Here is a 27,970-nt window from a genome sequence, read left to right as displayed (position 1 = left end):
TAAAAAAGATTTTATTTATTTATTTGTCAGAGAGAGCGAGCGAGCACATACAGACAGAGTGGCAGGAAGAGACAGAGAGAGAAGCAGGCTCCCTGCTGAGCAAGGAGCCCTTGATGTGGGACTCGATCCCAGGATGCTGGGATCCTGACCTGAGCCGAAGGCAGCAGATTAACCAACTGAGCCACCCCGACATCCCTATTTATTTATTTATCTTAAAGATTTTATTTATTTACTTGACAGAGAGATCACAAGCAGGCAAGGAGGCAGGCAGAGAGAGGAGGAAGCAGGCTCTCCGCAGAGCAGAGAGCCCGATGCGGGGCTCGATCCCAGGACCCTGGGATCATGACCTGAGCGGAAGGCAGAGGCTTTAACCCACTGAGCCACCCAGGCGCCCCTTTATTATTTATTTTTATTCCTAAACTCCTCATCCAACTTGGGGCTCAGACTTACTACCCCAAGATCAAGAGTTGCTCCACTGAGCCAGCCAGGCACCCCTGGGAGATATTTTTTTTTAAAGATTTTATTTATTTATTTGACAGAGAGAGGCACAGCAAGAGAGGAACGCAAGCAGGAGGAGTGGGAGAGGGAGAAGCAGGCTGCCCACTGAGCAGGGAGCCTGATGAGGGGCTTGATCCCAGGACCCTGGGATCATGACCTGAGCCAAAGGCAGACGCTTAATGACTAAGCCATCCAGGTGCCCCTCTGGCAGAGATTTTTTTGATAGAAGTTTGAAATCGTGGGGGAAGGGAGGTCAGATGAAAAGTGATTGCAGAGGTAAAATGATATATTTCCTACATCCACACTGGCCTTCTTCCAAATTTTAATCTGTGTTCACTGTGCCTAAATTATGTGCCTTAAGGCTGATTTTGGGGGCACCTGACTGGTTCAATTAATAGAGCCTGCAACTCTTGATCTCAGGTGGTGTGTTTGAGCTCTATGTTGCATGTAGAGATTACTAAGGGAAAAAAAAAGGACTGATATCCTATGATCTGGAACCCCTAACTCATCCCCTCACCCAAGTGTCTTTCTCACAAAAGATGAGGATGCCAACCACATCACCAAACATTAACTGCAATGAGGAGCAATAGAAGGGTCCAGGAAGGTGGGATTTGGGATAATTTATGAGTTGATGGATTAAGTGGCCAAGAGCAAATGACCAGATTTCTGGGAGAGCAAAACTAGCAAAGGGAGAACAGGGCCTGGATGTTGCTACACCACCATCATTTGTTTTGCTTCCAACCTCCGTGAGATATATAGTGCTATTTAGAGTGTACTGAACGGAGTGAGTCCACTGTTTCTGGCCAACTCCCAGGCCATGCATGGCTCAGAGGACATGAAATAGGAGATGGGGTGTCGTTTAATGGGAGTAGTTCAGCTTAAGGGAGTACTTTAATGGTTTTGTGTTTTAGTAGTGTAAGAGAAGAAAAGTTCTGTAGATTCGTTGCACAGCAATGTGAATATGTTCAACACTACTGACTTTACACTTAAAAGAGGTTAGAATGCTTTTTTAATTTCTCAAATGGGGAGCGCCTGGGTGGCTCAGACCCTTAAGCGTTTGCTTTAGGCTCAGGTCATGATCCCAGGGTCCTGGGATAGAGTCCCCACATGGCATCGGTCTCCCTGCTCATTGGGGAGACCTCTCTCTTTGCCCCTCCCCCCTGCTCGAGCTCTCTTTCTCTCTCTCAAAAATAAATAAAAATACTTGGAAAAAATAAGTTATCAAATGGTGTATTTTTTCAAATGGTGTATTTTTTTTAAAGATTTTATTTATTTATGCATGAGACACGGACTGAGAGAGCAAGAGAGGAAGGCAGGGGGAGAAGCAGGCTCCCCGCTGAGCAAGGAGCCCCCCGCTGAGCAAGAAGCCCAATGCGGAATTCGATCCCACAACTGTGGGACCACAACCTGAGCTGAAAGCAGACCCCTAACCAACTGAGCTACCCAGGAACCCTCAAATGGTGTGCTGTTTTTTGTTTTGTTTTATTTATTTGAGAGAGAGGGAGAGAGAGAGAGAACGCAAGCAAGGGGAGCAGCAGGCAGAGAGAGGGAGAGGGAGTCGCTGACTCCCCGCTGAGTAGGGAGCCTGACGTGTGGCTCCGTTCCGGGACCTGGAGATCATGACCAGAGCAAAAGGCAAAGCTTAACCATCTAAGCCGCCCAGCGCCCCTCAAATGGTGTTTTTTTTTTAATTGTTTATTGTATGTCATTTATATCTTAAAGCTGTTTAAAAAAAAAAAAAAAAGACATTAAGGTCTGCGGGCTGCAGTGGGTTGCGAATTCAGATTTCGCTAGCTAGACGAAGAGGGTGACAGCGTCCCGGGAGGACCCGGATCCCAAGCCGGCCCCGGTGAGGAAGAGGAAGAGGTCCCTCGGCCATTACTGCAGCGGGGGGGGGGGGGGGGGGAATGGGGTGCGGCGCGCACTGGCTGTCCCTGGGGAAACGGCTTCGGAAGAGAGCACCTCTGCGCATGCGTCTGGTCCGGCCGTTCGAGAGAAAAAGTCCTCCGTCTTTTGGTTTTCGAAATTAACAAGATATGCCCATATTTGCCCGGAAGCGTGTGACACATTCTCCCCTGCTTCTCTTTCCTTTGATTTATTCTTATTTGGCCGAACGACTGGGACGACGCCGTGGGTCGAGCCTGGCATGGACGAAGACAGCCATGCCTGTCAGGCCCCCAGCCTCACGCCGCTATAAATAGCCGGGGACGTGGGGTTGTCGGTCTCTTTGTGCGATGGTCTCGCTGCACCGGTTTGGGGAGTGCTGCTTTGCCCCCCTCGGGGCTGTCGGGCTCCCTCCCCGACACCCGGGGAGGCGATGGCCCGGGCTTCCTGCGAGTGGGTGTCTCGGGGCCCTGCGGGTGAGGGGGCCGCAGTCTCGGGCTGAGCAGGATGACCTACCGTTACAGACTAGAGTTTCTGACGCGCCCGTGACGCCGCTCTTCGGAACTGACCCAGCCCAGGGCCGGGGGGACGCGGCTAGCGTCTTCCCGGCCTCTGCTGACTCCCTGTTTCTTCCCAGGTCCCTGGTCCCCGCAGGCGTGTCCGCAGCGCCGCGAGGGTGAGTGGATTGCGCAGGATGGAGTGGCTGGTGGTGGTCCTGGGGGAAGACGGGGGTAATGATGAACCCAGGTGACTCTGAGTGTCTCGCTGACGCCATCACCGCAGCGCGCTGACCATCTCCCTTCCCCGGGCAGGGTTTTTCCCAAGGGTTGGGCTGGGGAGAAACTCAGGGCCGAGAACCTGTGCTAGTAACAAAACCCTGTGTTTTCTCCACCAGGTTTCTTAAGATGTATGCCGGAGTGTTAACCGTTGAATAAAGGTGAGTGTTAGGTGTGAGATCTTCCTCCCGTACTTTTCACCGCTTTATCCCAAACCTGCCTCTTTCACGGGGTCAGTGTGGAATCTATTTGGTAATGAACACGCGAAGCAGTGCAAGTATTTTACCTAGTGATTTTCCAAGGACTGCTTTTCGGTTTACTTTTCTTTTGTGACTATTTAAATACTTTGTAATTCCCCATGTTTTGTTCAAGCGTGGTTCAGTCTTCTTTACTGCTGTACATACTGGGCTTCCCTGGTGGCAGTGTTTTTTTGCAGTTCTGAGGCTGCCCCCCCCCCCAACTTTACTCTTTCCCCCTTACAGCTCTGCTCTTCATTTGTCATATCCCTACACTGGGGCAGTTGTCTTTCAGTGTATTACATCCCTTCCCAGAATGGCCTCCGGGGATCCAGGTCTCCTTAAATTGGGAATGATGATTTCTCAGACTAGAGTCTCTGACGCTGGTCTTGATGTCAAAAACTAAATTCTGACTCATTTGGAGAACTGGATACTTGAGTCTCAGAGAATGGGCCTACAGGGGGACCTTAACTTTGCTTGTCCTTCTCATTGGGTTGTCTGCCCTGTTTTCATCTTTCTAGCATGATTATTCTGGAAGCCTAGCTGGGGTCGCTCCCTTTCAGATTAGGCACCGGTCTGGTGGCGGCTGAAGGGCTGAAGTTTTTTGAATTCGCCCTCTTGGAGAGATGCTGTGGAGAGATGTCTGTAATGCCTAGGTAATGGCTCCTGCCACTTGAACCTACAGGCTGTGATGAGAAGAGCCACATTGTTTCTTTGTGGCTACTATGGTGAGTGCCCTTTTCTTTTGCAGCCCCAGAGTGGTAATGATAACCTTTTTGAACCATTAGCATTTCTCTGAGGATCTTTGAAACCATTGATTTACTCATGTTTCCCCTCTCCACCCAGGTTCATTTCTTAATTCCAGTTGCCTGCATGGTTCTAATACATGTTCTTTTATGAAATTTCAGGTGTTAACGCAGAGGATTATCCTATCTGGTGTTGGGCAGATCCTAGGAACTTCCATCTAACCTTCTTGCATTAACTTGTATGAGCAGCAGCTGTCAACTTACTGGAAAAATGAAACTGCCCAGGAATTTTGAGATGCTTAAATATTTTTAGATCAATGAGACTTCTTTAATAAAAACATTTGTTTTTATTAAAAAGATTCTAATAAAACATTTTAAAGCAAAATAAAAGTTTGGTTTCTGTAAAAACAAGGTGGTATGAAAAGATGTAGGGAGGTGAAAGGTAACCATCTGTGAATGAGTATCGCAGCTAACAGCTATACATCTGTACTGCTGTATACAGAAAGCTAAAACTAGGTTGACACTAAAATTAAGAGTTTTAGGTGGGGTGCCACAGGATTTTAATGGACTAGGTTTTAACAAAGTTTTTAGGGTGTTGAAATAGTGACACAGGTTATTTGCCTTTTGAAGAATGAGTGGAAACAAATGGTTTTTATTTTAAAAGCATATACCCATGGTGGTTACCAGGGGTTGGGGAAAGGGGTAAATGGGAAATGTGGATAGAGAATTTCAGTTTTAGAAGATGTAAAGAAGGGGTGCCTGGGTCGCTCAGTGGGTTGAGCCTCTGCCTTTGGCTCAGGTCATGATCTCAGGGTCCTGGGATCAAGCTCCTCGTTGGGCTCTCCGCTCAATTGGGGAGCCTGCTTCCCCCCCCCCCTGTCAAATCTTCAAAAAGAAACTTAAGAATAAAGGAGATGGGGGCATCTAGGTGGCTCTGGGTTAAAGTCTCTGCCTTCAGCTCGGGGTCGTGATCCCAGGGTCCTGGGATCGAGCCCCACAGGCTTTCTGTGCATCAGGGAGCCTGCTTCCTCCTCTCTGCCTGCCAAAGGAATAAATAAAATCTTAGAAAAAAAGGAGATAAATCATGGTGATGGTTGTTCAGTATTACAGAGCATATTTAGTACTATTGAAGTGTGTGCTTAAAATTGGTTCAAATAGGGGCACCTGGGTGGCTCAGTGTGTTAAGCCACTGCCTCCTGCTTGAGTTGTGATCTCAAGGTCGAGCTCCGCATCTGTTCAGAGGGGAGCCTGCTTCCATCTCTCCCTACTTGTGATCTCTGTCAAATAGATCTTTTAAAAAAAAGGTTCAGGGCCGCCTGGGTGGCTCAGTTCATTGAGCAGCTGCCTTCGGCTCAGGTCATGATCCTAGCGTCCTGGGATCGAGTCCCACATCGGGCTCCTTGTTCTGTAGGGAGCCTGCTTCTCACTCTACCACTCTGTCTGCCTTTGCGCTCGCGCTCTTGCGCGCGCTCGCTCTCTGACAAAAAAATAAATAAAATCTTAAGAAAAAAAAAAGTTTATACAAAAAAGGTTCAGATAGGGACACCTGGATGGCTCAGTTAAGCTTTGGCTCAGGTTATGGTCCTGCGGTCAGGCTCCCTGCTCAGTGGTGAGCCTCCTTCTCCCTCTCCTCTTGTGGTTGCCCCTGCTTGTGCTCACTCTATCTAGCTCTGTCAAGTAAAGCCTTAAAAAAAAAAAAAGGTTTAATGTGTATTTCATAATAGTAAAAATGGGGGGAAGCATATTCATGCTTCCACTATTTCAAGGATGGTTTTTCACCAGCATGTACAAATTGCCATTGCTGTTAGGACTTAATTATCCAGTTCTTGGGAGGGGGGCATTTAGGTTTCTAGTCGCTGTAAACCAGTGCTGATTCCCTATTTGCACCCATCTGAAGTTATATGGTATAATACACTTCCAAAAATAGAATTTCAAAGGATTTACTCGTAAAACAATGCATAGTATATTCATAAGGTTGTACAATTTATGCTCGGTGACATCAGGGTCCTCATGAGATTGACTGTTTTCCCTATACCTGTCATTGCTACTCCCAGTGGGAACACTTGACACCAGTTTAGTGCTGTTAACTCAGTACATTCTAGTCTCTTTTTTTAAGATTATTTATTAGAGTGAGTGAGAGCATGAGAGGGGAGAAGGTCAGAGGGAGAAGCAGACTTCCCATGGAGCTGGGAGCCTGATGCAGGACTTGATTCCGGGACTTTGGGACCATGAGACCTGAGCTGAAGGCAGTTACTTAACCAACTGAGTCACCCAGGCACCCACTTTTTAGTCTTTTTTAACCTTTGCCACTTTATTAAGTATAATCTCTATCCCGCAATGTGGGGCTTGAACTTAAACTTCAAGATCAGGAGTCCTGTGCTCTATCAGCTGAGTCGGATGAGTAAATCTCTTTAAAACTACATTTCTTCTGTATTTGCCTACTGAAAAAAAATTTTTTTTTTTGAGATTTTGTGAGAGTGACTACATGAGCAGAGGGAGGAGGGAAAGGGAGAAGCGGACTCCCTGCTGACTTGATCTCAGGACCCTGAGATTGTGACCTAAGCCAAAGGCAGATTTCCAACCAACTGAACAACCAGGTGCCCCTGCCTACTGTTTCCAGCTTGGTCCCCACCATTTATTTTATTTTATTAAAAGATTTTATTTACTTGACAGAGAGATCACAAGTAGGCAGAGCAGCAGGCAGAGAGGGGGAAGCAGACTTCCTGCTGAGCAGAGAGCCCGACGCAGGTCTTGATCCCAGAACCCTGAGATCACAACCTGAGCCGAAGGCAGAGGCTTAACCCACTGAACCACCCAGGCGCCCTCGTCACCATTTTATTTAAAAGAAAAAAAAAATTTAAGATTTTATTGAGAGAAAGCACAAGCTGGGGGGACGGCAGAGTGAGAGATAAGCAAACTTGGAGCTCAGCTGGGAGCCCTAGGCAGGGCTCCATCCCAGGACCCCAAGATCATGATCTGAGCCAAAGTCAGACACCTAACTGACTGGATCGTGCAGGCTCTCCCCCACCCACCACCACTTTAAATTAGCATAGATAGGGATGCCTAGGTGGTGTCCCTGGAACGTCTGATTTGCTTTCAGCTCAGGTTAGGGTTGTGGGATGGAGCAAGGAATCAGGTTCTCTCCCTCTGCCCCGTCCCTTGTGTACATGCTAGCTCTCTTGCTCTCTAAAATAAATCTTAAAATAATAAATTAGAAATTATTTTCCCCCAGCCTTTATTTTTCTTAATCACCTTTGCTAGTTTTGTTTTTTAGTTCCATACATTACTCTGGTTGCTACTTTCTGAAAGACGGTGTCTAGTTTGCTGCTTGCATTGCTGTACCCTAATAAAGGATGCCTTGGGCTTTAGTCCTTGGCCCAAAACCTTAGGATTAGCCCTGCTTAAAAGGTGCTTGTTCTCTAAAACTTCGTGTATTAAAGTAGGTAATACTTAATTAGGATTCTTAAAATCCCTCACCTGGGTTCTTGTTCTGAAGACAAGAACCGAATTAGTCTGTTACCAGTCAAGATTACTTTGTGGAGGGGATTGAGACTGGGATGGGGTGAGGGTAGGAGGAGACTTGGACTTTTTCCTCCAGGGATTTCTGAATCAGTACCATGAAGAATGTACCACTTTATGATACAAGGTCCCAAGCACTTAATTGTGTTTGGCTCTTAGGCATCATCCTATTTTATCTTCCTGTTTCATCTTCACAGCCAGTGGTGCTTAGATCTGTGCGAAGCTTCTCATGTGCTTCACTTCATCGGATCCTTAAAGCTCAATCTTGCAACTTTTTTTTTTTTAAGATTTTATTTATTTATTTGACAGAGAGAGATCACAAATAGACAGAGAGGCAGGCAGAGAGAGAGAGGAGGAAGCAGGCTCCCTGCTGAGCAGAGAGCCCGATGCGGGACTCGATCCCAAGACCCTGAGATCATGACCTGAGCAGACCTGACCTAAAGCAGAGGCTTAACCCACTGAGCCACCCAGGCATCCCGCAAACCTGCACTTGATTCACTTTCCATTTTAATCCCTCCCACTCAGAAGAAACTACCCAGCTGAACTGTGGCTGTTACCATTCCCTGACTTTTCTTACAATTTTACTCTGAATATATCCCTAAACAACATAGCGTGTTTGATATCTTTTTGAACTTAATAAATATGGAATAATTGTTCATGTAGTTCTATTGCAACTTGATTTTTTTAAAAGATTTTATTTATTTATTTGACAGACAGAGATCACAAGTAGGCAGAGAGGCAGGCAAAGAGAGAGAGGAAGGGAAGCAGACTCCCTGCTGAGCAGAGAGAGCCCGATGCAGGGCTTGATCCCAGGACCCCAAGAACATGACCTGAGCTGAAAGCAGATGCATTAGCCCACTGAGTCACCCAGGCACCCCGCAACTTGATTTTTTAAAAGATTTCATTATTATTTTTTTAAAGGTTTTTATTTATTTATTTGACAGAGAGATCACAAGTAGGCAGAGAGGCAGGCAGAGACAGAGGAGGAAGCAGGCACCCCGCTGAGCAGAGAGCCCGATGCAGGGCTCGATCCCAGAACCCCGAGATCATGACCTGAGCCGAAGGCAGCGGCTTAACCCACTGAGCCACCCAGGCACCCCATTATTATTATTTTTTAAAGATTTTATTTATTTATTTGACAGAGAGAGAGACACACAGCAAGAGAGGGAATACAAGCAGGGGAAGTGGGAGAGGGAAAGCAGTTTCCTGATGAGCAGGGAGCCTGATGCGGGGCTCGATCCCAGGATCCTGGGATCATGACCTGAGCCCAAGGCAGATGCTTAATGACAGCCACCCAGGTGCCCCTAAAGATTTTGTTATTTTTAAGATTTTATTTATTTGCGAGAGAGAGAGAGAAAAAGCACCAGCAGGGGGCAGGAGCGGAGGAAGAGGGAGAAGCAGTCTCCTTGCTTGAGCGGGGAGCCTGTTTCGGGGCTTGATCCCAGGATCCTAAGATCATGACCTGACTTAAGTCTCTGCTTAATCAACTGAGCCACCCAGGTGCCCCTGCAACTTAATTTTTTTTGTTCATGTTTTTTCCTGTAATTTAGATTGCACCCTTCCACATACACTTCCGTCCATTTTTATTTTGGAAAAACCTTAAAAAACTTCTTTTGTGTTGATGGGTGTCTCTAGGTGCTATATATGAAGACTTCCATTTGTGAGTGCATTTTTCTAGGTTAACAGTATCACACAGGAAGTATACGGGAGTGGTCGAGATCCTGGAGCAAGATGGATTCCCTTTGGCTGGGTTACATATCCACTCTACCACAGTTTCCTTATTTGTCAGTGGGTGAGAGTACCTATCCTTACAAAGAGTTGTTAGGTTTAAAACTTTTTTTTTTTTTTAATTTGACAGAGAGAGACACAGTGAGAGAGGGAACACAAGCAGGGGGAATGGAAGAGGGGGAAGCAGGTCTCCTGATGAGCAGGGAGAGTGATGCAGGGCTCCATTCCAGCACCCTGGGATCATGACCTGAGCTGAAGGCAGATGCTTAACGACTGAGCCACCTGGGCACCCCTGTTGTTAGGTTTAAATATGTGCACATGAGCTTAAACAATGCCTCACACATACTAAACCCTATTTAGATATTAGCTACAGTTATATTATTTCAAAGAGCTTAATCATTAACGCACAGAGCCTACTTAGTACCTCACTCACTCATCCTCCGTCCCTGATGTCACTAATAGAGGGTCAACTTCCTTTCTTGTCCCTGAGGTCTCTTCTGCATTCTCTTGCCCTTATTTGTATGGTCCAAGTCCTCCCCTGGGGGCTGGGACCCTCCTTTCTGAACCAGCCCCGGGTTTGGGGGATGAGACTGAGCGACAGCCATGGTGAGGGTCGCAGGAACTTTATTTCAGTCATGGAAATCACATTCCAGCCTTCTGCATCCTTGAGCCCCACAGTGTCCCCTCAGAAGTGATGGTGGTTTGTTATGACCTCTATCCTAAAACATTCTTCCTCACTCCCCATGCTCTACAAGTGACTTCAGAAGTAAACAGCCCTCCCTCCTAACTCACTGGCCAGATCTCACAGCTCTCTATAGTGACTCTGGGCAGAGGCTGGCCTCTTGGAGCTGCCACGGTGAGCCTCCCAGGGCCTGGCCTCCGCCTGTCTGTCCACGTCTCTCACCCCTGGGATCCTCAGCCACTGGCCCGTCTGGTAGCTCCTCCAGGGGCACCTCTACCCTGCTGGCTGCACAGAACTCTTGGAGTTTGCTTGACTTCTTTATGTTCTCTGTAATGCTAAATGATACGTCATTTAGCTGTAAATGTTCTTTTTTTTTTTAAGATTATTTATTTATTTATTTGACAGAGAGAAATCACAAGTAGGCAGAGAGGCAGGCAGAGAGAGAGAGAGAGGAGGAAGCAGGCTCCCTGTTGAGCAGAGAGCCCGATGCGGGACTCGATCCCAGGACCCTGAGATCATGACCTGAGCCGAAGGCAGCGGCTTAACCCACTGAGCCACCCAGGGGCCTGTAAATGTTCTTAAACATTACATACTGGATATGTAGTCTGTGACTTGCCTTTTTTTTTCATGTTGTCTTTGTGAGAGTAATCCATCCTGGCACATTAGTCATACCACCACTGCATGGAACACGCCACTGCTCTACGGTATTATATTTTATGAATACACCACAATTTATCCATTTTCCTGTTGGAGAATATGTGTGTTACTTCTTTTTCTCCCCATTACAAACAAGACCACCAAGGACTTTTTAAAAATTTTTATAACTAAACTCTATGCCCAGCATGGGTCTTCAACTCATGACCCTGAGATCAAGAGTCACATGCTTGGGGCACCTGCGTGGCTTAGTCATTAAGCGTCTGCCTTCAGCTCAGGTCAAGATCCTGGTGTCCTGGGATGGAGTCACGCTTTGGGCTTCCTGCTCAGTGGGAAGCCTGTTTCTCCCTCTCCCACTCCCCCTGCTTGTGCTCCCTCTCTCACTGTGTGTGTGTCTCTCTCTGTCAAATAAATAAATAAATCTTTAAAAAAAAAGTCACACACTGTACTGATTGAGCCAGCCAAGTGCCCCACCACCGACGACTTTTGTGTACTTTAATCCTTCTACATGCATGTGAGCTTGAATAGTCTGCTGTCCTCACATATCCTATTTGTCAGCAAATCATGCTGGTGTTACCTCAGAAATAACACCAGGATCTGACTGCATGCTATACCTCTACTACCATTCCACTCTGGTAGGCACTTTCACGGCTGACCTACATGACTGCAACAGAGCCTTCTAACTGGTCTTCTGGCTTCCACCCTGACCCTGTTACAGCCCTATATCCACACAGCAGTCAGAAATTTCCCTTCACACCATGACTTGGGACTTGTCACTCCCCTGATCAGTATCCTGTAATGGCTCCCATTTCACTGACAGTGAAAGCCAAAGTCTTCACAAGGACCACCCAGCAGGGTCCTCCTGGGTCTAGCTCTGTTGCCTCTGAACCCATCTCCTACTCTCCACTCTGCCTCAGCCACACAGCATGAAGCCAGGAGCTGGTGGGCATTCTCTTGTCAATGCTCAGGGAGTAAAGGTTTTGCTTGCCTGCTGGGGTCACAAATATGTGCCTTGGTCCATAGGGTAGCCCCACAGTTGTGTCAACAGAGCTTGGGGATAGAATTTGGGTGGTGAGGAAACGCTAGAGTGGAGAAAGAGAAACTGTTCTGAAGAAAGAGAAACTGTTCTGGACATCATTTGTGGAACTATAACTTTATACAATCCATTTGGAAAACAATTTGGCAATTACCTATGAAGTATGATGCACATTCTCTTCAACACTGTTTCCACTTCTGGAATACACCCTAAATACACCCTAAACAAACTTGCATGCATATGTAAGATTATGTAGACAAAAGTCCTCGGTGCTAATGAGTTTTTGGTAACGGGCAATTGTTTGTAAGTGGGAGAGGGGGAGGAAACAAATATTCTGCAACAGGAAAATGGGCAAATTGTGGCATTTTTCATAAAATATGATACCACAGAGCAGTGATGTGTTACATGCAGTGGTAGGACTAACATGGCAGCGTGGATTAATCTCACAAGCATAATGTGAAGGGGGGAAAAGGCAAGTCATGAAAGAATACCCATGTAGTGTATAATGTATTTTTTTTTAAAGATATTTATTTGAGGGCGCCTGGGTGGCTCATTTGTTAAGTGTCTGCCTTCAGCTTGGGTCATGATCCCAGGGTCCTGGGATCGAGCCTCATGTCAGGCTCCCTGATCAGTGGGAAGCCTACTTCCCTCTCTCCCACTCCCCCTACTTGTGTTCCCTCTGACCCCCACCGTCAAATAAATAAATAAATAAATAAAATCTTAAGAACAAAAAGATATTTATTTGAGAGAGACAGAGAGAGAGAGAAGAGAACAAGAGAGGGAAGATCAGAGGGAGAAGCAGACTCCCCACTGAGTAGGGAGCCCAACACAGGACTTGATCCTGGGACTCCGGGATCTTGACCTGAGCTGAAGGCAGTTGCTCAACCAACTGAGCCACCCAAGTGCCCAAATGGAGTATGAAATGTTTAATGATATTTACAGCTTAATTGTTTTTAAAAAAGATTTTATTTATTTATTTGACAGAGAGACACCAAGAGAGGAACACAAGCAGGGGGAGTGGGAGAGGGAGAAACAGGCTCCCTGCTGATCAGGGAGCCCGATATGGGACTCGACCCCAGGACCCCAGTATCATGACCTGAGTTGAAGGCAGATGCTTAAGGACTGAGCCACCCAAGTGGCCCACAGCTTAACTATTATTTAAAGTTAAATATAATATAGTAAAAGAAATGCATGAGATTGCTAAAAATGCTAAATTCAAGCCAGAAGATACCTGGGCTGTGACCAGAGGGTGAGTAGAGAGTGATGCAGTCAAGGGGGTGTATGTAGGGGCTCCATGGGTGCTCACCATGATTTTCATATTTTTGTACGTCTAAACTATTTCTTAATAGCTTAAAAGCACGGTTTGGGACATGTGAATTCTGAAGGGCTGAACACAGGCAAAGCTAAGTCACTCCCACAGGGACTCTACAGACTCTGAAGCTCACACATCGAGCTCCCTTGGAAGACATCCAAAATGAGCCAGATTCCAAAACCCTGCGCACCCGCCCCAGCAGGAGCAAGTCAGCAGATCCAACAGCAGGTGACTCTGTAGCTAAGAAACTCAGATAACAGCATGTATGAAGGCTGAAGATGTTCAAAGAGATAAAGGAAGGAATTTAATCTATTGTGCACAAACAATAGATTACAAAGAAAGAAAGTATTACTAAGAAAGAGCAGGTGGATTTGAAAAGGAAACAAATGAGGGGGTGCCTGGCGGCTCAGTTGGTAGAGCATGCGACTCTTGGTATGGAGTTGTAAGTTCAAGCCCCAAGTTGGCTGTAAAGATTACTTAAAAACAAAATCTTTACTTTGGCTTGATTCATGTTCTCAGGGTCTTGAGATCGAGACCGGCCTCGGGCGCTATGGAGGCTGCTTGAGGTTTTCTATTTTCCTTGCCTTCTGCTCCCCTCCCCGACCCTGCTCATTTGCTTTCTTGCTCTATCTAAAAAATCTTTTTAGTTAAATATAGTTTTTACAAGATTATTTATTTATTTTAGAGAGAGAAAGAGCCAGCTTGGGGGAGGGGCAGAGGGAGGGATCCTCGAGCAGACTCCCCACTCTTCCACTGATGACCCATGAGATCATGACCCGAACAGAAACCAAGAATCAAATGCTTAACCAACTGAGACACTCGGGCACGCCCCCCCAAATTAAATCTTTAAAAAACATTTTTTTAATTAAAAAAAGAACAAGCAGAACATCTCAAATTGAAATAAGTGAGTACATAAGCAATAACTTATGAATGAATAGAACAAATGAATAGAAAAGCAGTGAGTGGAAGATGAAATCCGTAATGTGGAGCAGAGAAAACAAGTGAATAACTTTTTTTTTTTAAACAAGTGAATAATTTGGAAAGGAAGTAAAATGAAGAATAGTATGAGATGCTGCAGCCTTGGGCTTGTATGGTTAGAGCTGCCTCACCTGGCTCCTCTGTTACAGTGCTGCTGCCAGAACAGCTCTGCGGGGGGGTGGGGGGGAGTGCGGGGGTGGGGGGCGGGCTTGGAGCAGCTCAGGACCATCTGTGAGCTATTGTATACTTTCCCATCCATTCACATCCTACTTTTCCATCATTCTCTTTTGATGTTGTTCTTTCTTTCTCTCTCTCCTTTAAGATTTTATTTATTTGTGGAAGAGTGAGAGAGAGCGCACACACAAGAAGGGGGAGCGGTATGCAGAGGGAGAAGCAGGCTCCCCGCTGAGCAAGGAGCCTGTGCAGGACTGGATTCCAGGACCCTGAGATCATGACCTGAACTGAAGACAGTGGCTTAACCAACTGAGCCACTCAGATGTCCCGGTTGTGTTATTTCTCAACGAGTAAGGAAACAGGTTATCCCTAAGGATTAAAGTATTTGCTGACTTAAAAAAAAAAAGATTTTATTTATTCATTTGTCAGAGAGAGACATGTCCAGAAAGGGAACATGAGCAGGGGGAGTGGGAGACGGAGAAGCAGGCTTCCCACTGAGCAGGGAGCCCGATGGGGGGCTTGATGTGGGGCTTGACTTGGGGCTTGATGCCAGGATCCTGGGATCATGACCCAAGCAGAAAGCAGACGCATAAGGACTAAGCTATCCAGGCTCCCCAAGTATCTGCTGACTCTTAAAATGTTAACTGTTATTGCTGGCAGTCAGGTGAAACTCAGGTGGCAGTGGGTCAATTCGAGGCTGACTATTGCCTGACAGTAAACCACTGAATTCTAAAGAATGTAGCAAAGATAGAGATGTCACTAATAATCCCCAGTTATTTGCTGACATCAGGTAATAAACTAGGGTGGAGGCGGGGGGTGGGGAGGGGTGTGAGCTGTCTCTAAAGAGCCTTGCAAGAGCAGGTGTCACCCGCATCAGGACACTTCACATTTCCTGGTGGCATACGGAGAATTGCTGTCCTCCACATGGGTTGTTTTCTTCTAAAGGAAGCCAAGCAACTGCTATAAAAAACTAGTTTTTGAACTTTTTGTTATGAAATGTTTTAAATTAAATTTAATTTTATTAACAATTTTATTTATTTTTTCAAGATTTTATTTATTTATTTGACAGGCAGAGATCGCAAGTAGGCAGAGAGGTAGGCAGATAGAGACAGAGGTGGAAGCAGGCTCCCCGCTGAGCAGATACCCTGATGCAGGGCTGGATCCCAGCACCCTGGGATCATGACCTGAGCTGAAGGCAGAGGCTTTAACCCACTGAGCCACCCAGGTGCCCCAAAGATTTTATTTATTTGTCAGAGAGCACAAGTAGGCAGAGCACGGCAGACAGAGCAAGAGGGAGGAGCAGGCTCTCCGCTGAGTAGGGAGCTAGATACGAGGCTTGATCCCAGGGCGTTCATGACCTGAACCGAAGGCAGCCGCTCAACCGACTGAGTCACCCAGGTGCCTCTGAAACTTTTTTAAAAATAAGGTCTACACACGACATGGGTCTCAAACTCATGATCAAGATCAAGAGTTGCCTGCTCTACTGACTGAGCTAGCCAGATGACCATGAGGCTTTTAAAACAGTAGGAAGGACACCTGAGTGCCTCAGTCCGTTAAGTGCCTGACTCAAGGTTTTGGCTCAGGTCATGATCTCAGGGTCGTGACACTGCCTTCCACACCCAGTGTGGAGCCTGCTTATGATTCTCTCTCCCTCTCTTTAGCCCCTCCCCCCAAAAAACTGGTAGAAAGAATAGTATAAAGAACACCTGTATACCCACATCTGAATCCAACAATTGTCAGCATTTTTCCATGTTTAAAAGTATGTCAGTGGAGCACCTGGGTGGCTCAGTTAGTCAAGTGTCTGCTTGACACTGTGGCCTTGGGGGCTCAGGTCTCGGTCCCAGGCTCCTGGGAGGCAAGACCCACGTGGAGCTCCTGGCTCAGCAGGGAGCCTGCTTCCCCCACTCCCCCTGCTCTCGCTCTCTCTCTCAAATAAATAAAATCTTTTTTAAAAAAGTCTAAAAATAAAAATATATCAAATATCAAATATATATTCAATTAGGGGCACCTGGCTGCCTCTGTCAGCAGAGCATGGGACTCTTGATCTCAGGGTCACTGAGTTCAAACCCCATGTTGGGCCTAAAGCTTGCTTTAAAAATAATAATAAAAGAAAATTTAAAAAATATGCAAAATTCTATACATGTACGTATATGCATATGCACACATTTGGCAGGCTCATTTCAAAGTGAGTCATCATGACATTTTATCTCTGAATACTTCAGCGTGCATAAGTATGCCCAGTGTAAGGGCATTTACCTACATATCCACTATGCTATTATCATACCCAAGAAAATTGACCATAATTCCCAATTTTACTCATACTTAATTGATACTCTGTTTTTCCCAGCATTCTCAAAATGTTTCTTATGGAAGGTTTTGTTGTTTTTTGTTTTAATTTTTTAAATAATTTTAAAATTTTTAAATAAACATATAATGTATTATTAGCTCCAGGGGTATAGGTCTGTGAATCGCCAGGTTTACATAGTTCACAGCACTCCCCAATGTCCATAACCCCACCACTCTTTCCCTACCCCCTTCCGCCGGGCAACCCTCAGTTTGTTTTGTGAGATTAAGAGTCTCTTATGGTTTGTCTCCCTCCCAATCCCATCTTGTTTCATTTATTCTTTTATCTACCCCCCAAACCCCTTACATTGCATCTATACCTCCTCATACAAGGGAGATCATATGATAGTTGTCTTTCTCCGATTGACTTATTTTGCTAAGCATAATACCCTCTGGTTCCATCCATGTCATTGCAAATGGCAAGATTTCATTTCTTTTGATGGCTGCATAGTATTCCATCATACACATACACCACATCTTCTTTATCCATTCATCTGTTGATGGACATCTAGGTTCTTTCCATAGTTTGGCTATTGTGGACATTGCTGCTATAAACTTTCGGGTGCAGGTGCCCCTTTGGATCACTATGTTTGTATCTTTAGGGTAAATACCCAGTAGTGCAATTGCTGGGTAGTAGGTTAGCTCTATTTTCAACTTTTTGAGGAACCTCCATGCTGTTTTCCAAAGTGGTTGCACCAGTTTGCTGTTTTTTAAATTTAAGTAGGCTCCACACTAAGTATGGAGTCTAACACAGGGCTTGAACTCTGAGATCAAGATGGAAGCGGAGAACAGGGGTCAGACACTTAACCAACTAAGCCCCCCCAAGCACCCTGGCGGTATCATTTCTTGAAAGAGTCAGTATGCAATCAAGGATCAAGCACTTTATGTTACATCTTATTACTCTTTTGATTTCAGAATGACTCCCTTCTTTTCTCCTTTCTAGGACATTGATCTTTTGAAGAGACCAGGCCAGTCATCTTGTAGAATGTTCCGTGTATTGGCTTTGTCTACTTGTGCCATTTTGGTGTTTTGAAGTTGTTCCTCAATCTTCTCTGCATTTTCTCTAAACTTAAAGTTGCTCCTAAAGGCCTATGTAGATTCTGATTAGCCTGGGCAAGCATACTTCATGTCTGACACTATGCATTACTTTCTCATGGGCTCTAATCAAAGTACTACATGCTTGGGGGGGATTCCAGCAACAGATATTTATTTATTTATTTTTTTCATTTTTAAAAAGATTTTATTTATTCATTTGAGAGACAGAGAAAGCAGGAGTGGGGTGGGGAGGGGGAGGAGCAGAGGGAGAAGGAGAAGCAGGCTCCCTGCTGAGCAGGGAACCCTATGTGGGGCTCCATCCCAGGACCTGGAGATCATGACCCCAGCCGAAGGCAGGTATTTAACTGACTGAGCCACCCAGACGCCCCAGCAACAGATATTTATTCTGTCACAGTTCTGGAGCCCAGAAACTGTCTAAAAGTTTCCCTAGGCCAAAATCAAGGGGTCCACAGGGCCTTGTCCCTTCCAGAGACCCTAGGGGAGAATCCATTCCTTGTCTCCTCCAGCTTCTTGTAGTTGTTGGCAGTTGTTGTGACTAGTGGTCACATCAGTCCAGTCTGCCCTTGAGGCACATGGCCTTCCGACTCCTCTGCTTCCCAAAACAACTGTATAAAAGATTGCATTTGGGGTCCGCAGGATAAGCCAGGATAATCTCCCATCTCAAAATCCTTGACTAAGGGGTGCCTGGGTGGCTCAGTGGGTTAAAGCCTCTGCCTTCTGCTCAGGTCATGATCCCAGAGTCCTGGGGCCGAGCCCCATATTGGGCTCTCTGCTCAGTGGGGAGCCTGCTTCCTCCTCTCTCTGCCTGCTTCTCTGCCTACTTGTGATCTCCATCTGTCAAATAAATAAATAAAATCTTAAAAAAAAAATCCTTGACTGAATCACAACACAGATTCTTTTCCCTTGTGAAAGGTAGCAATCTCGGGTTCCAGGGACTAGGATATAGGTATCTTTTAGGGGATCATTTCAGTTTACCACATGCTGTGTGCTTCACAGGGCCTTCGATCAGAGGGATCATCGTATCTCCTTGTCCTCCTCCTCCTCTTTTTCTTCTTCTTCTCCTCCCTCTTCTCCTCCTCCTTCTTTTCTCCTTCTCCTTCTTTTTTTTTTTTTAAAGTAGGCTTCATAACCAATGTGGGGATTGAACTCACAACCTTGAGATCAAGAGTCGCATGCTCCACAGACCGAGTCAGCCAGGCACTCACTACTTGTCCCATTCTTTTTTTTTTTTTTTTTTAAGATTTTATTTATTTGTCAGGGAGAAAGCAAGCGAGAGCGAGCACATGCAAGGGGAGCAGCAGACAGAGGGAGAAGCAGGTTCCCTGCCAAGCAAGGACCTTAATGTGGGACTTGATCCCGGGACCCTAGGATCATGACCGGAGCTGAAGGCAGATGCTTAACCAACTGAGCCACGGGGTTTGCGTGTGAGGGGGTGTCTTTTTTTTTTTTTTTTTTTTTTTTTTTAGATTTTATCTACTTATTTGTCAGAGACTGAGAGAGAGAGAGAGAGAGAGAGAGAGAGAGAGATCTTGATCTTAGCTTGATCTCCCTGCTTCTGGTTGACAAGTTTTGGCACCTTGAATGCATGTTCTGTTCCCCATCAACCTTTAACCTGATGGTTTCAGCATCCATTTCTGATCTTTGTCCTGTGTAGAGGAGGAAAGTGTTCCCTGACCTTCGTAGGGTCCCTGGCTGCGTTTAAACATTAAGGCAATAACACAGAAAAGCAGCATACAAATTTATTTAATCTAAGCTTCCCATGACACTGGAGCCTTTATATGGAAACAAAGAACCAAGGACACGGTGAACCCTATTTGCTTTTCTGGTGGGTTGAACAAAGAGAGGCAGTTGTGTGACAAAGCAACTCAACCGCAGGGAGTTGACAGGAAATCAGAATTGTTTCAACACGGTCTGTTTGTGTAACTTTCGCTCAGTATCAGCCTCTCATCCTTGGTAATGAGAATGTCTTCCTTCCTCTGGCTACAGTGAGGGCACTTTCACGGGGGAGCTTTATTTCTTGCTTTCAGGAAGAAAAAGGAAGGACAGACCACCATCTGCACCTGCTGTTTCTCCAGTGCCTTTAACTCAAAATAATCAGTATGCCAACACCCCATGTTTGGGACTCCTTCACCTGAGTTAGTTCATTCAGGTTTGCAAAATGATTTTCTAATTGATTATTCTTCCTCCACGTATTAGATGATATCCTGCTGTAAAAGAAGTAATAAATAAGTCATTTCATCAACTGGTATTTTGTCTAACCTGAATGACTTGTTTCCACCGCAAAGGCAGGATATATGATGCACTTTTTCCCTCTTTATTTACAGTATTGTGTGTGTACGGAGCTGGTATAAAAGTCTCCAACAGTGGCAAATGAGTTCCTTCTCTTCTTTGTAGACAATGGTCCGGGAAACTTCCCTGTGGTCCCTTTGACCTTATCAAATGCCTTGCTAACACCCAGACACGCTGAGACACTGGTCTTCCTCTGATCTCTGTTTTTAAAATTGTGGCCGAGGAAATACCCACGGGGTTGGCATGGATGTGATTTCTGGTCCCAATCCCACAGGAGTGTGAACTTCTGTTGGGAGTCTTCCAGAGAGACTTCTCTGACCTGGATCCAGAACAAAGCCAGAGGCTTCGCCCCCTGAAGATGTGGTCTTTTTTTTTTTTTTTTTTTAAGATTTTATTTATTTATTTGACAGAGAGAAATCACAAGTAGATGGAGAGGCAGGCAGAGAGAGAGAGAGGGAAGCAGGCTCCCTGCTGAGCAGAGAGCCCGATGTGGGACTCGATCCCAGGACCCTGAGATCATGACCTGAGCCGAAGGCATCGGCTTAACCCACTGAGCCACCCAGGCGCCCAGATGTGGTCTTTTGATATTTTGTTTACAAAAAGAGGCAGCCAGCTTGTGAGTTGTAGTTGGCCAATTTGATTTTTTAGAAATATTGCATTCAAACATTATTTATCTTGTTGAGTTTTTTGGTGTTCTCTTAAATTATGCATCCAGGAGTGCCTGAGTGGTTCAGGGGTGTCTCCTTTTGGCTCAAATGATGATTCCAGGATCCTGGGATGGAGACCTAAGCCCCGCTTTGGGCTCCTTGCTCAGTAGGGAGCCTGCTTCTCCCTCTCCCTCTGCCCCTCTCCCTGCTCATGCTTTCTGTCTCTCCCTCAAATAAATTAGTTTAAAACATAAAAATAATAATAATAAAATATGCGCCCAAAGTGCAGTCCTGCTTTGTTGGGGATGGGTTGGGACAGGAAGAAATTTCTTGTTTAATTTTCAGTCCTCAGGCCCTTGGCTTTATCTCCCGACTGCTAATCTGAGATCCACCGAAATCCTGATTTCAGCACTGAGCATTGGCTGATGTCCCCATGGCAAACAGAGCCTCCAGGCCCACTTCATTTTCTGCATTCTTACTTTCTATTATTTATGGGTTTTGAAGATTTCCCTTACCTTTCTGCCAGCTAAACCCTACACTAAAAGTGTTCTTAAAAATATTCCATCCAGAATATAAGGAAAGGAAAAACTACTCTTTCATTGTGATAATTTGAGTGAGGTTTGGTCAAAAACAAGTGCAAACTTTTGTCTTAGATCTTCTCTCCTAATCGTTGTTTTTAAATTTTTATTTAAAAGATTTTATTTATGGGGCACCTGGGTGGCTCAGTGGGTTAAAACCTCTGCCTTTGGCTCAGGTCATGATCCCAGGGTCCTGGGATCGAGCCCCACATCGGGCTCTCTGCTTTGCAGGGAGCCTGCTTCCCTTCCTCTCTCTCTGTCTGCTTCTCTGCCTACTTGTGACCTCTATCAAATAAATAAAAAAATCTTAAAAAAAAAAAAAAGGGGGCACCTGGGTGGCTCAGTGGGTTGAGCCTCTGCCTTCGACTCGGGTCATGATCTCAGGGTCTTGGGATCGAGTCCCACATGGGCTCTCTGCTCAGCGGGGAGTCCGCTTCCTCCTCTCTCTCTGCTTGCCGCTCTGCCTGCTTGTGATCTCTCAAATAAATAAATGTCAAATAAATAAAAATTTTTAAAAAAGATTTTATTTATTTATTTGACACACAGCGAGAGAGCACAAGCAGGGGGAGCAACAGAGGGGGAGAGAGAAGCAGGCCACCCGCTGAGCAGGGAGCCTAACATGGGGCTCAATCCCAGGACCCCAAGATGATGACTTAGAGGGGAGTCTGCTCTAGATTCTCTCTCCCTCTCTTTCTCCCTCTGCTCCTCACCCAGGGATGGGGCCTAGGGCTCTGCCTCACGCCCTCCTGGGGGAGGATCCTCTCTCAGCTGACCATTCTTGGCTAAAAAGAAACAAGGTCACTCTTCACAAGACTTCTGCCACATCTACTTCAGAGAAAGTAGCTCTTGGGTCAGACATTCATGGTATCATTTCCTTTTTTCCTCAGTACTTTTTTAATTTTTATTTTTTTTAAAGTAGGCTCCACACTGGGCTTAAACAGAAGACCCTGAGATCAAGACCTGAGCTAAGATCAAGAAGTTGGACTCTTGGGGCGCCTGGGTGGCTCAGTGGGTTAAGTCATGATCTCAAGGTCCTGGGATTGAGCCCCGAGTCGGGCTCTCTGCTCAGCGATGAGCCTGCTTCCTCCTCTCTCTGCCTACTTGTGATCTTTCTCTCCCTGTCAAATAAATAAATAAAATCTTTAAAAAAAAAAAAAAAAAGAGACATCAAAATGAAATGTGTAGGTTTTCTCTGGATCCTCATTTGAACAAAACCATAAGTAAGACATTGCTGACACATTTGATGACATTTACACATTGACTAGATGGATATTAGATGATATAGTGTTATTGTTAATGTTTTGGGTGTGCAACGGTGTTATGGTCATATAATAAAATGTTCCATTTTTTAAAAATGAGATGCATACTTAAGAATGTAGGGTTGAATGTCACAAAGTCTGGGATTTGCCTCAAAATATTTCAACCAAGAAAAGGAAAAGAAAAAAGAATTAGAGGAAGCAACTGTTGGACATGTGGAGTGTACACGGGGTTCATTAAGATATTTTCTCTAACTCTGTGCTTTTAAAAGTGTCTATAAGTGAGAAAAATTAAAGTATTACATTATAAATTCTGGATCAGATGACAAATTCTGGATCAAAAACAGTAAAATTGTACCATATCCTCATATACAGTAATTTCATTTTTTTCTGAAGGAATGAATTATTCTAACGTTTCTTAGATGTTAGGGTAATTAGAGAAGCAAGTTCAAAGTAAAATGAAACTTTAACTCTAATTGAATGTGACCCTTACTCCTTAGTCATTAACATTCTTACCACCTCCTCTAGGCATCATTATTTTCTTTCTATATGGAGGAAAGCTATGGCTCTCCCACTCATCTGTAGGCTGCTCATTCTCTTCACAGCACCTGCCTGAGGATGGTGCTATTTTCTTACATCATTCCTCACCGTGCTTATTCCTCTGCCACGCTGGCCTGGGAGAACCTTCCCATTTGCATGTCACACACCTGCCTCACAGAGGATTCCACCTTAGCAATATAAAACAGGGCAGATTTTTTAATATCTCCCTGCTACTCCTCATTACACCTGTGGAGATGAATCTGTTTTCCCGTGAGGAGGAAGAATGTGAAAGGGAAAGGATTTAATTTGCCAAAGTCTGATTTCTATGGGCAATAAGCACACCAGCTTCCTCCCCAAAGCTCATCCCCAGCCTCTTTCAAGTGGACACGAAGATACGCACAGACAGAACCACAAAGACTCTACAAATGCTCATTCTCCTTCATTAAAAACGTTAAGTTACAAATATTGACTTATAAATATTCAAGGTGGGTGGTACACGTAGTTCTTTACCCTGAATCCAAATTTTGCCCTTCTCGAACTTTTACCAACCTGCTCCATAGCCAGCATCTTACCTCAAAGAGGAAGCTCAGCCTTCCCCAATTCCCTGAGTTCACATTTATTCAATTCTACAGGCCTGCCTAGCCCTGCCTAAGAAAAGGACCAATCATCGCCCCAGGAAGGCAGAAGCCGTAGGGGGCCAAACCCAGCAATGATGTGGAAACAAGTGCTCTCAAGTGAGGGCAGGACTTCCTGTGTGGAAGAAGCCAGGCTTGCAGTCCTAACAGAATAATCTTCCTGTCAAAGAGAACTTGGTTTTGCAAAAGGCTAGAGTCTAAAGGAAGGTGGAACTGTTTTTTAGGCAACTCTAGCAAACCCCCTATGGACCCATAGTCCCGAAGGCTAAGTCCAAGGCCCTCTACCCCTGTGGCAGGCGTACAGGTCAGAGTGTCCCATAGACGCTGACTTTGGCCAGGGAGATGCTCTCTGTGTACTGGTTCCGGCCTTTCTCATACAGGACATAGAGCTGGGGGGCCTCGTCCTTCCCGCCCATGCTGCCCTCTAGGGCTGCCAGTGAGGAGTAGCCACTGGGGCCTGGCCACAGCTGGACCGTCTCTTTCCGCCACGAGGTACCATTGCTGAAGCTCCAGCGCAGTGTCAGGTTCACCCCTGGGGAGGGCACGAGGGTCAGGGAAGGGAGGGGCTCTGGGTGCCCCTTCTCTAGGTAACAGGGGCTCCCGCACTGGCCCCATCCAAGAGATACTCACGAAACTCGGGATGGGCTGGATTGGAGAAGAAGATGATGCCAGAGCTGGTGGCTACAGCGCCTGCAGCCACCACGGGATCCACGAGCTCAGGGTCGAAGGTTACATCACGGGGCCGTATTGTGTCACAGGCATCATAGCTGCGGAGAACAATTCGACAGTGGCAGTGGTAGTTGTTCTGGTTTCGGGCGTTGATGACGACTGAGCCATCTGGGAGCTCATAGGGCTAACAAGAGAGAATAGGGCTTCAGCAAGACCCAGGGAGGGGGCAGGGCAAAGGACCCTTGTCCCTGAGGAAGCAGGCCGGGTGGCACAGAGCTGAGCCACCACATCCTGAGGGAAATGGTGCTTTGGAGGGGGCAAAGCAGGGGGTGGGTGGGGAGCAGCCCATGGACTTCTGACCTGGCACTCATCAGGGTTGAAATCGTTCTCCCGCTTGGGCTGGCCATAGGGGATGCCGCTGACCCCACTGCCATAGCGCCAGGAGGCACCATGATCATCACTGAGGAGGCAGAAGACCCCATCCCGCTCCAGCGTTCCATGGCCACACACGATGAGGCGGCCCTTCCGCGGCTCCCGCTGTTTCTGTGGGAAAGGAAGCTGGGTGTCACCGAGGGAGACACTGAAGGGGCTCACAAGCAGGGAAGGGGAACCCATCACCCCCCAAGTGTGGGAACACATCTGGTCCCCTTCAGTTCCATCCTGGCTACTGAGGGTCCCGGGAAGATTCCATAAACACCCATGGCCTGAATTGAGCTCCTTCAAAGAATAAGCTCCTTTGAGACATCTAGGGTGTACACTGGAGGACAGGTTGTGCACAAGACAAGGGGTTCTAGCCACAGGGGTGCATGGAAGCTTGAAGCTATGCTTGGTGTGCTCATTCACAAGCTGTACACCAAAGCACAGGCTTACAACTGCTCAAAGGAAGGGTGCCTTTTTCCATTCTGCACAGCCCTGTTGACAACCCCCAAATGGGAAAGCAATGGCAAAGTCCCATCTTCCCTTGGGAGGGAGTTTCTCCCAGGATGTCCCTTTCTTCCAAGGAATCCAAAACTAAGGGGAAACCTGACTTCACAAGACCTTCTCCCCAGGGAAGAAGCCCAACTGGGGGCAGACTCCTCAAAAGGCAGCCCTCTCCACCCATCTCGGAACAGAGACCTGGATGCCGGAGCCTGGCCCAGGGGCAAACATCTCGGTGCCAATGTCCAATGAAAGATTTCGGGGAGGGCTCCAGGAAACACCGTCATCTTTGCTCCACACCAGCATGGTGGAGGCCACCTGGCAGCCAGCCTTGTGAGCGCAGAGGGAATAGAAAAGGAACACCACTCCTGTCTCCATATCGCTCACCACTGCCCCCAGGTTCAGCCCATCTGGGGTTTCCCCATCATCTACAATGAAGGCTGTTGGAGACCAGGTGCTGCCTGAAGAGAAAAGAGAGGTAATCCAGGGTGAGCACTCTGAAGGTGCCCTTTCTACCACTCCCTGTCAATTTCCAGCTCTTGATAAGGACCCAAGGCCCCAGAGTGGTTCCAGGGCCCTACAAGACTGCCCCACCTCCCCTCTCTGACCTTATCTATTCTATCCTTGCTCGCTCCATCATGTCCCCCAAGCTCCTTCCCATTCCTCGAATACTTCTCTCCTGGAGGCCTCTGAACAGGCTTGTGATATCTGCGTGGTACATTCTTCTTCAGGGTAACTCTCACCTCCTTTACTCAAAAGTCACCTGTTTAAAACTGCAACCAGGGGTGCCTGGGTAGCTTAGTCAGTTAAGTGTCTGCCTTTGACTCAGGTCATGATCCCAGGATTCTGGGGATCTGCATCAGGATCGCTCAGCAGGATCTGATCTCTCCCTCTGTTTCTCCCTCTGCTGCTATCTCTGCCACTCCCCCTGCTTTGTGCTCTCTCACTCTAGATATCTCTCAAATAAATAGATAAAATCTTAAAAAAAAATCGCAACCAATCTCCAGCAGCCCGTTTTATTTCTCTCCATTATATTTATCACTTTCCAACACAAAAAATTAAATTTACTTATTTATTATGTTTCACAACCATAATCACATAATCCAGAACAGGGCCCAGTATATAGCAAGTGCTCAATAAATGTTTGAATGTTCAACTCCTAGATGATCACAATTTCTAGAACACTGCTCTGGACAGCTTCCCTCATAAAGTTCCCTCTACCCTTCAGGGAACCCAGGCCTCCAGCTCTCCCAATGGTCCTATACTATTCTCAGGGGCCTTGGGAAGGTCAGCCCCCCCACCATGCAACCTAATACCAGCCCTTGTCATCTAGGCATCTTTATACCCTGGTCAGTGGATCTCCGAAGAGCAATGAACTTGGCCCCCTCATCCGATGTGGACATTTTCCTGGCCTCCGCGAAGGCAAGGAGAGTCCCCTGAGGAGTGGTTGTGATGAGCGGGATTCGGAAAGTGTGCACAGAACCGATCTGCTTCCCGCTCACCCACAGCAGCTGCTCCATGGTCACCAGCGGCTGAACCTGTGAACGGAGGAGGAAGGGAGTTTCTTTTTTCTTTTCTTTTTTTTTTTTTTTTTAAAGATTTTTATTTATTTTGAGAGAGAGAGAGAAAGTGAGAGAGAGCATGAGAGGGGAGGTCAGAGGGTGAAGCAGACTCCCCATGGAGCTGGGAGCCCAATGTGGGACTTGATCCCAAGACTCTGGGACCATGACCTGAGCCGAAGGCAGTTGCTTAACCAACTGAGCTACCCAGGTGCCCCAGGAAGGGAGTTTCAACGGACAAACTCGACTTCGGGTTTTAGGATGGATGAACAGAGGCTCCGAGTTGAGTTTCCCTGGGAAAGCGATGTTGGGGATCAGAGTGTGGGTGGGGGGCAGAATGAGGAAGGGGAACCGGAGGAGAGTTTGGGGCAGAGCTGGGGCCCCGGAGCCGGGGAAGGCCTAAGAGGGGAGAAGGCGCCTTCCGGCAACGCGGGGGTGGGGGACCTCCAAAGGGGAACGAGCGTGAATGAAGAGGAGACTCGGAGTACAGGAGGGCAGGAGGACAAGAGCCCCGGGAGGAAGAGGGGTTGGGAGCTCATGGAGGGAACGGGGTCTGAGAACGGCGAGAGAGTCCCTCGCAGGACGGGGTCTCAGCAGCCCGCGTCCCGGGGGACGCTGGGCACAGACGACCTGCGTGGGTCAGGGATGGGGAAATACGAGGGGAGACTCACCAGACTGAAGTCGTTCCTTATCCCAGCCCCAAATTCTGCCAGAGATAACAGCAGCAGAAAGATCGCGGCAAATACCCAAACTCTACAGCCTCCCCAGAACCCCGGCATCTGCGGTCCCCCGGGTCTGCCCGGGAGCACTGCGCCGGGTCGGCCCGCCATCCTATCTCTTCCCGGGCCGCCGGCCCTCAGGGTTAGACGCGGGCCGGAGTCTGTCAGCTGACCCGGCCCTTTAAACGCCAGCTACTACCGCCCGCCTCATCCGCAACTCCCCTAACCCGCCCCGAGTCCAGCCACCTGCCGCACTTCCGCGACTCTAATTGGCCCTCACACACTCCAGACTCCTCACATGACCCTTCGGCGCCTTGGAGCTGGACCTTCCAATTGGCTCCTTTTGAAGCCTCGGAGCTTGTGACCCGGACTAGAAGCTTATTGGCTGGGATGAAGAAGGGTCGGCAGCACTCGGCAGGAATCTTTTGATTGGCCATGGCCCCAGGGGCGGGTTTAGGGGCGGGGTCTACTTTAAAGAGCCAGGCAGCGGAAAAAAAGCTGTACCTCGTCTTGGAGGCAATTAATTAAAAGTCCCGGA

At 46.9% G+C, this 27,970-nt stretch overlaps 1 protein-coding gene, 1 long non-coding RNA gene and 2 other non-coding genes across 6 annotated transcripts; 3 read left to right on the top strand and 1 right to left on the bottom strand.

Moving 5' to 3' along the window:
* The first annotated feature begins 2,625 nt into the window (after positions 1 to 2,625).
* LOC122911507 lies at positions 2,626 to 4,512 on the top strand. Of its 2 annotated transcripts, XR_006385478.1 has the most exons (5): positions 2,626 to 2,835; positions 3,020 to 3,058; positions 3,278 to 3,319; positions 3,916 to 4,122; positions 4,303 to 4,512. It is a non-coding gene; the product is annotated as an uncharacterized LOC122911507 (long non-coding RNA). The 2 variants fall into 2 exon arrangements; XR_006385477.1 differs by having other exon boundaries at positions 2,630 to 3,058.
* LOC122898296 lies at positions 3,113 to 3,175 on the top strand. The gene has a single exon (XR_006382965.1). It is a non-coding gene; the product is annotated as a small nucleolar RNA SNORD48 (small nucleolar RNA).
* Positions 3,743 to 3,810, top strand: LOC122898292. Its single transcript, XR_006382962.1, has one exon. It is a non-coding gene; the product is annotated as a small nucleolar RNA SNORD52 (small nucleolar RNA).
* A 14,835-nt stretch (positions 4,513 to 19,347) lies between the features above and the next one.
* Positions 19,348 to 27,650, bottom strand: NEU1 (neuraminidase 1). 2 transcript variants are annotated; one of them, XM_044256252.1, is made up of 6 exons: positions 27,385 to 27,650; positions 26,500 to 26,692; positions 25,353 to 25,615; positions 24,597 to 24,779; positions 24,198 to 24,420; positions 19,348 to 19,829 (listed from the first exon to the last, which is right to left on the bottom strand). In XM_044256252.1, the coding sequence occupies exons 1-6, from the start codon at positions 27,541 to 27,543 to the stop codon at positions 19,789 to 19,791; spliced, it is 1,062 nt and encodes a 353-aa protein (XP_044112187.1). In that variant the 5' UTR covers positions 27,544 to 27,650; the 3' UTR covers positions 19,348 to 19,788. The 2 variants fall into 2 exon arrangements, with proteins under 2 accessions (XP_044112187.1, XP_044112178.1); XM_044256243.1 differs by lacking the exon at positions 19,348 to 19,829 and adding an exon at positions 23,353 to 24,099 and having other exon boundaries at positions 27,385 to 27,648.
* Positions 27,651 to 27,970: the final 320 nt, after the last annotated feature.

Source organism: Neovison vison, chromosome 1 (assembly GCF_020171115.1).
Source record: "Neovison vison isolate M4711 chromosome 1, ASM_NN_V1, whole genome shotgun sequence".
Classification (NCBI taxonomy): Eukaryota; Metazoa; Chordata; class Mammalia; order Carnivora; family Mustelidae; genus Neogale; species Neogale vison.
Note: the sequence above shows the minus strand (reverse complement) of the source record. Positions and strands in the feature narration are given on the sequence as shown.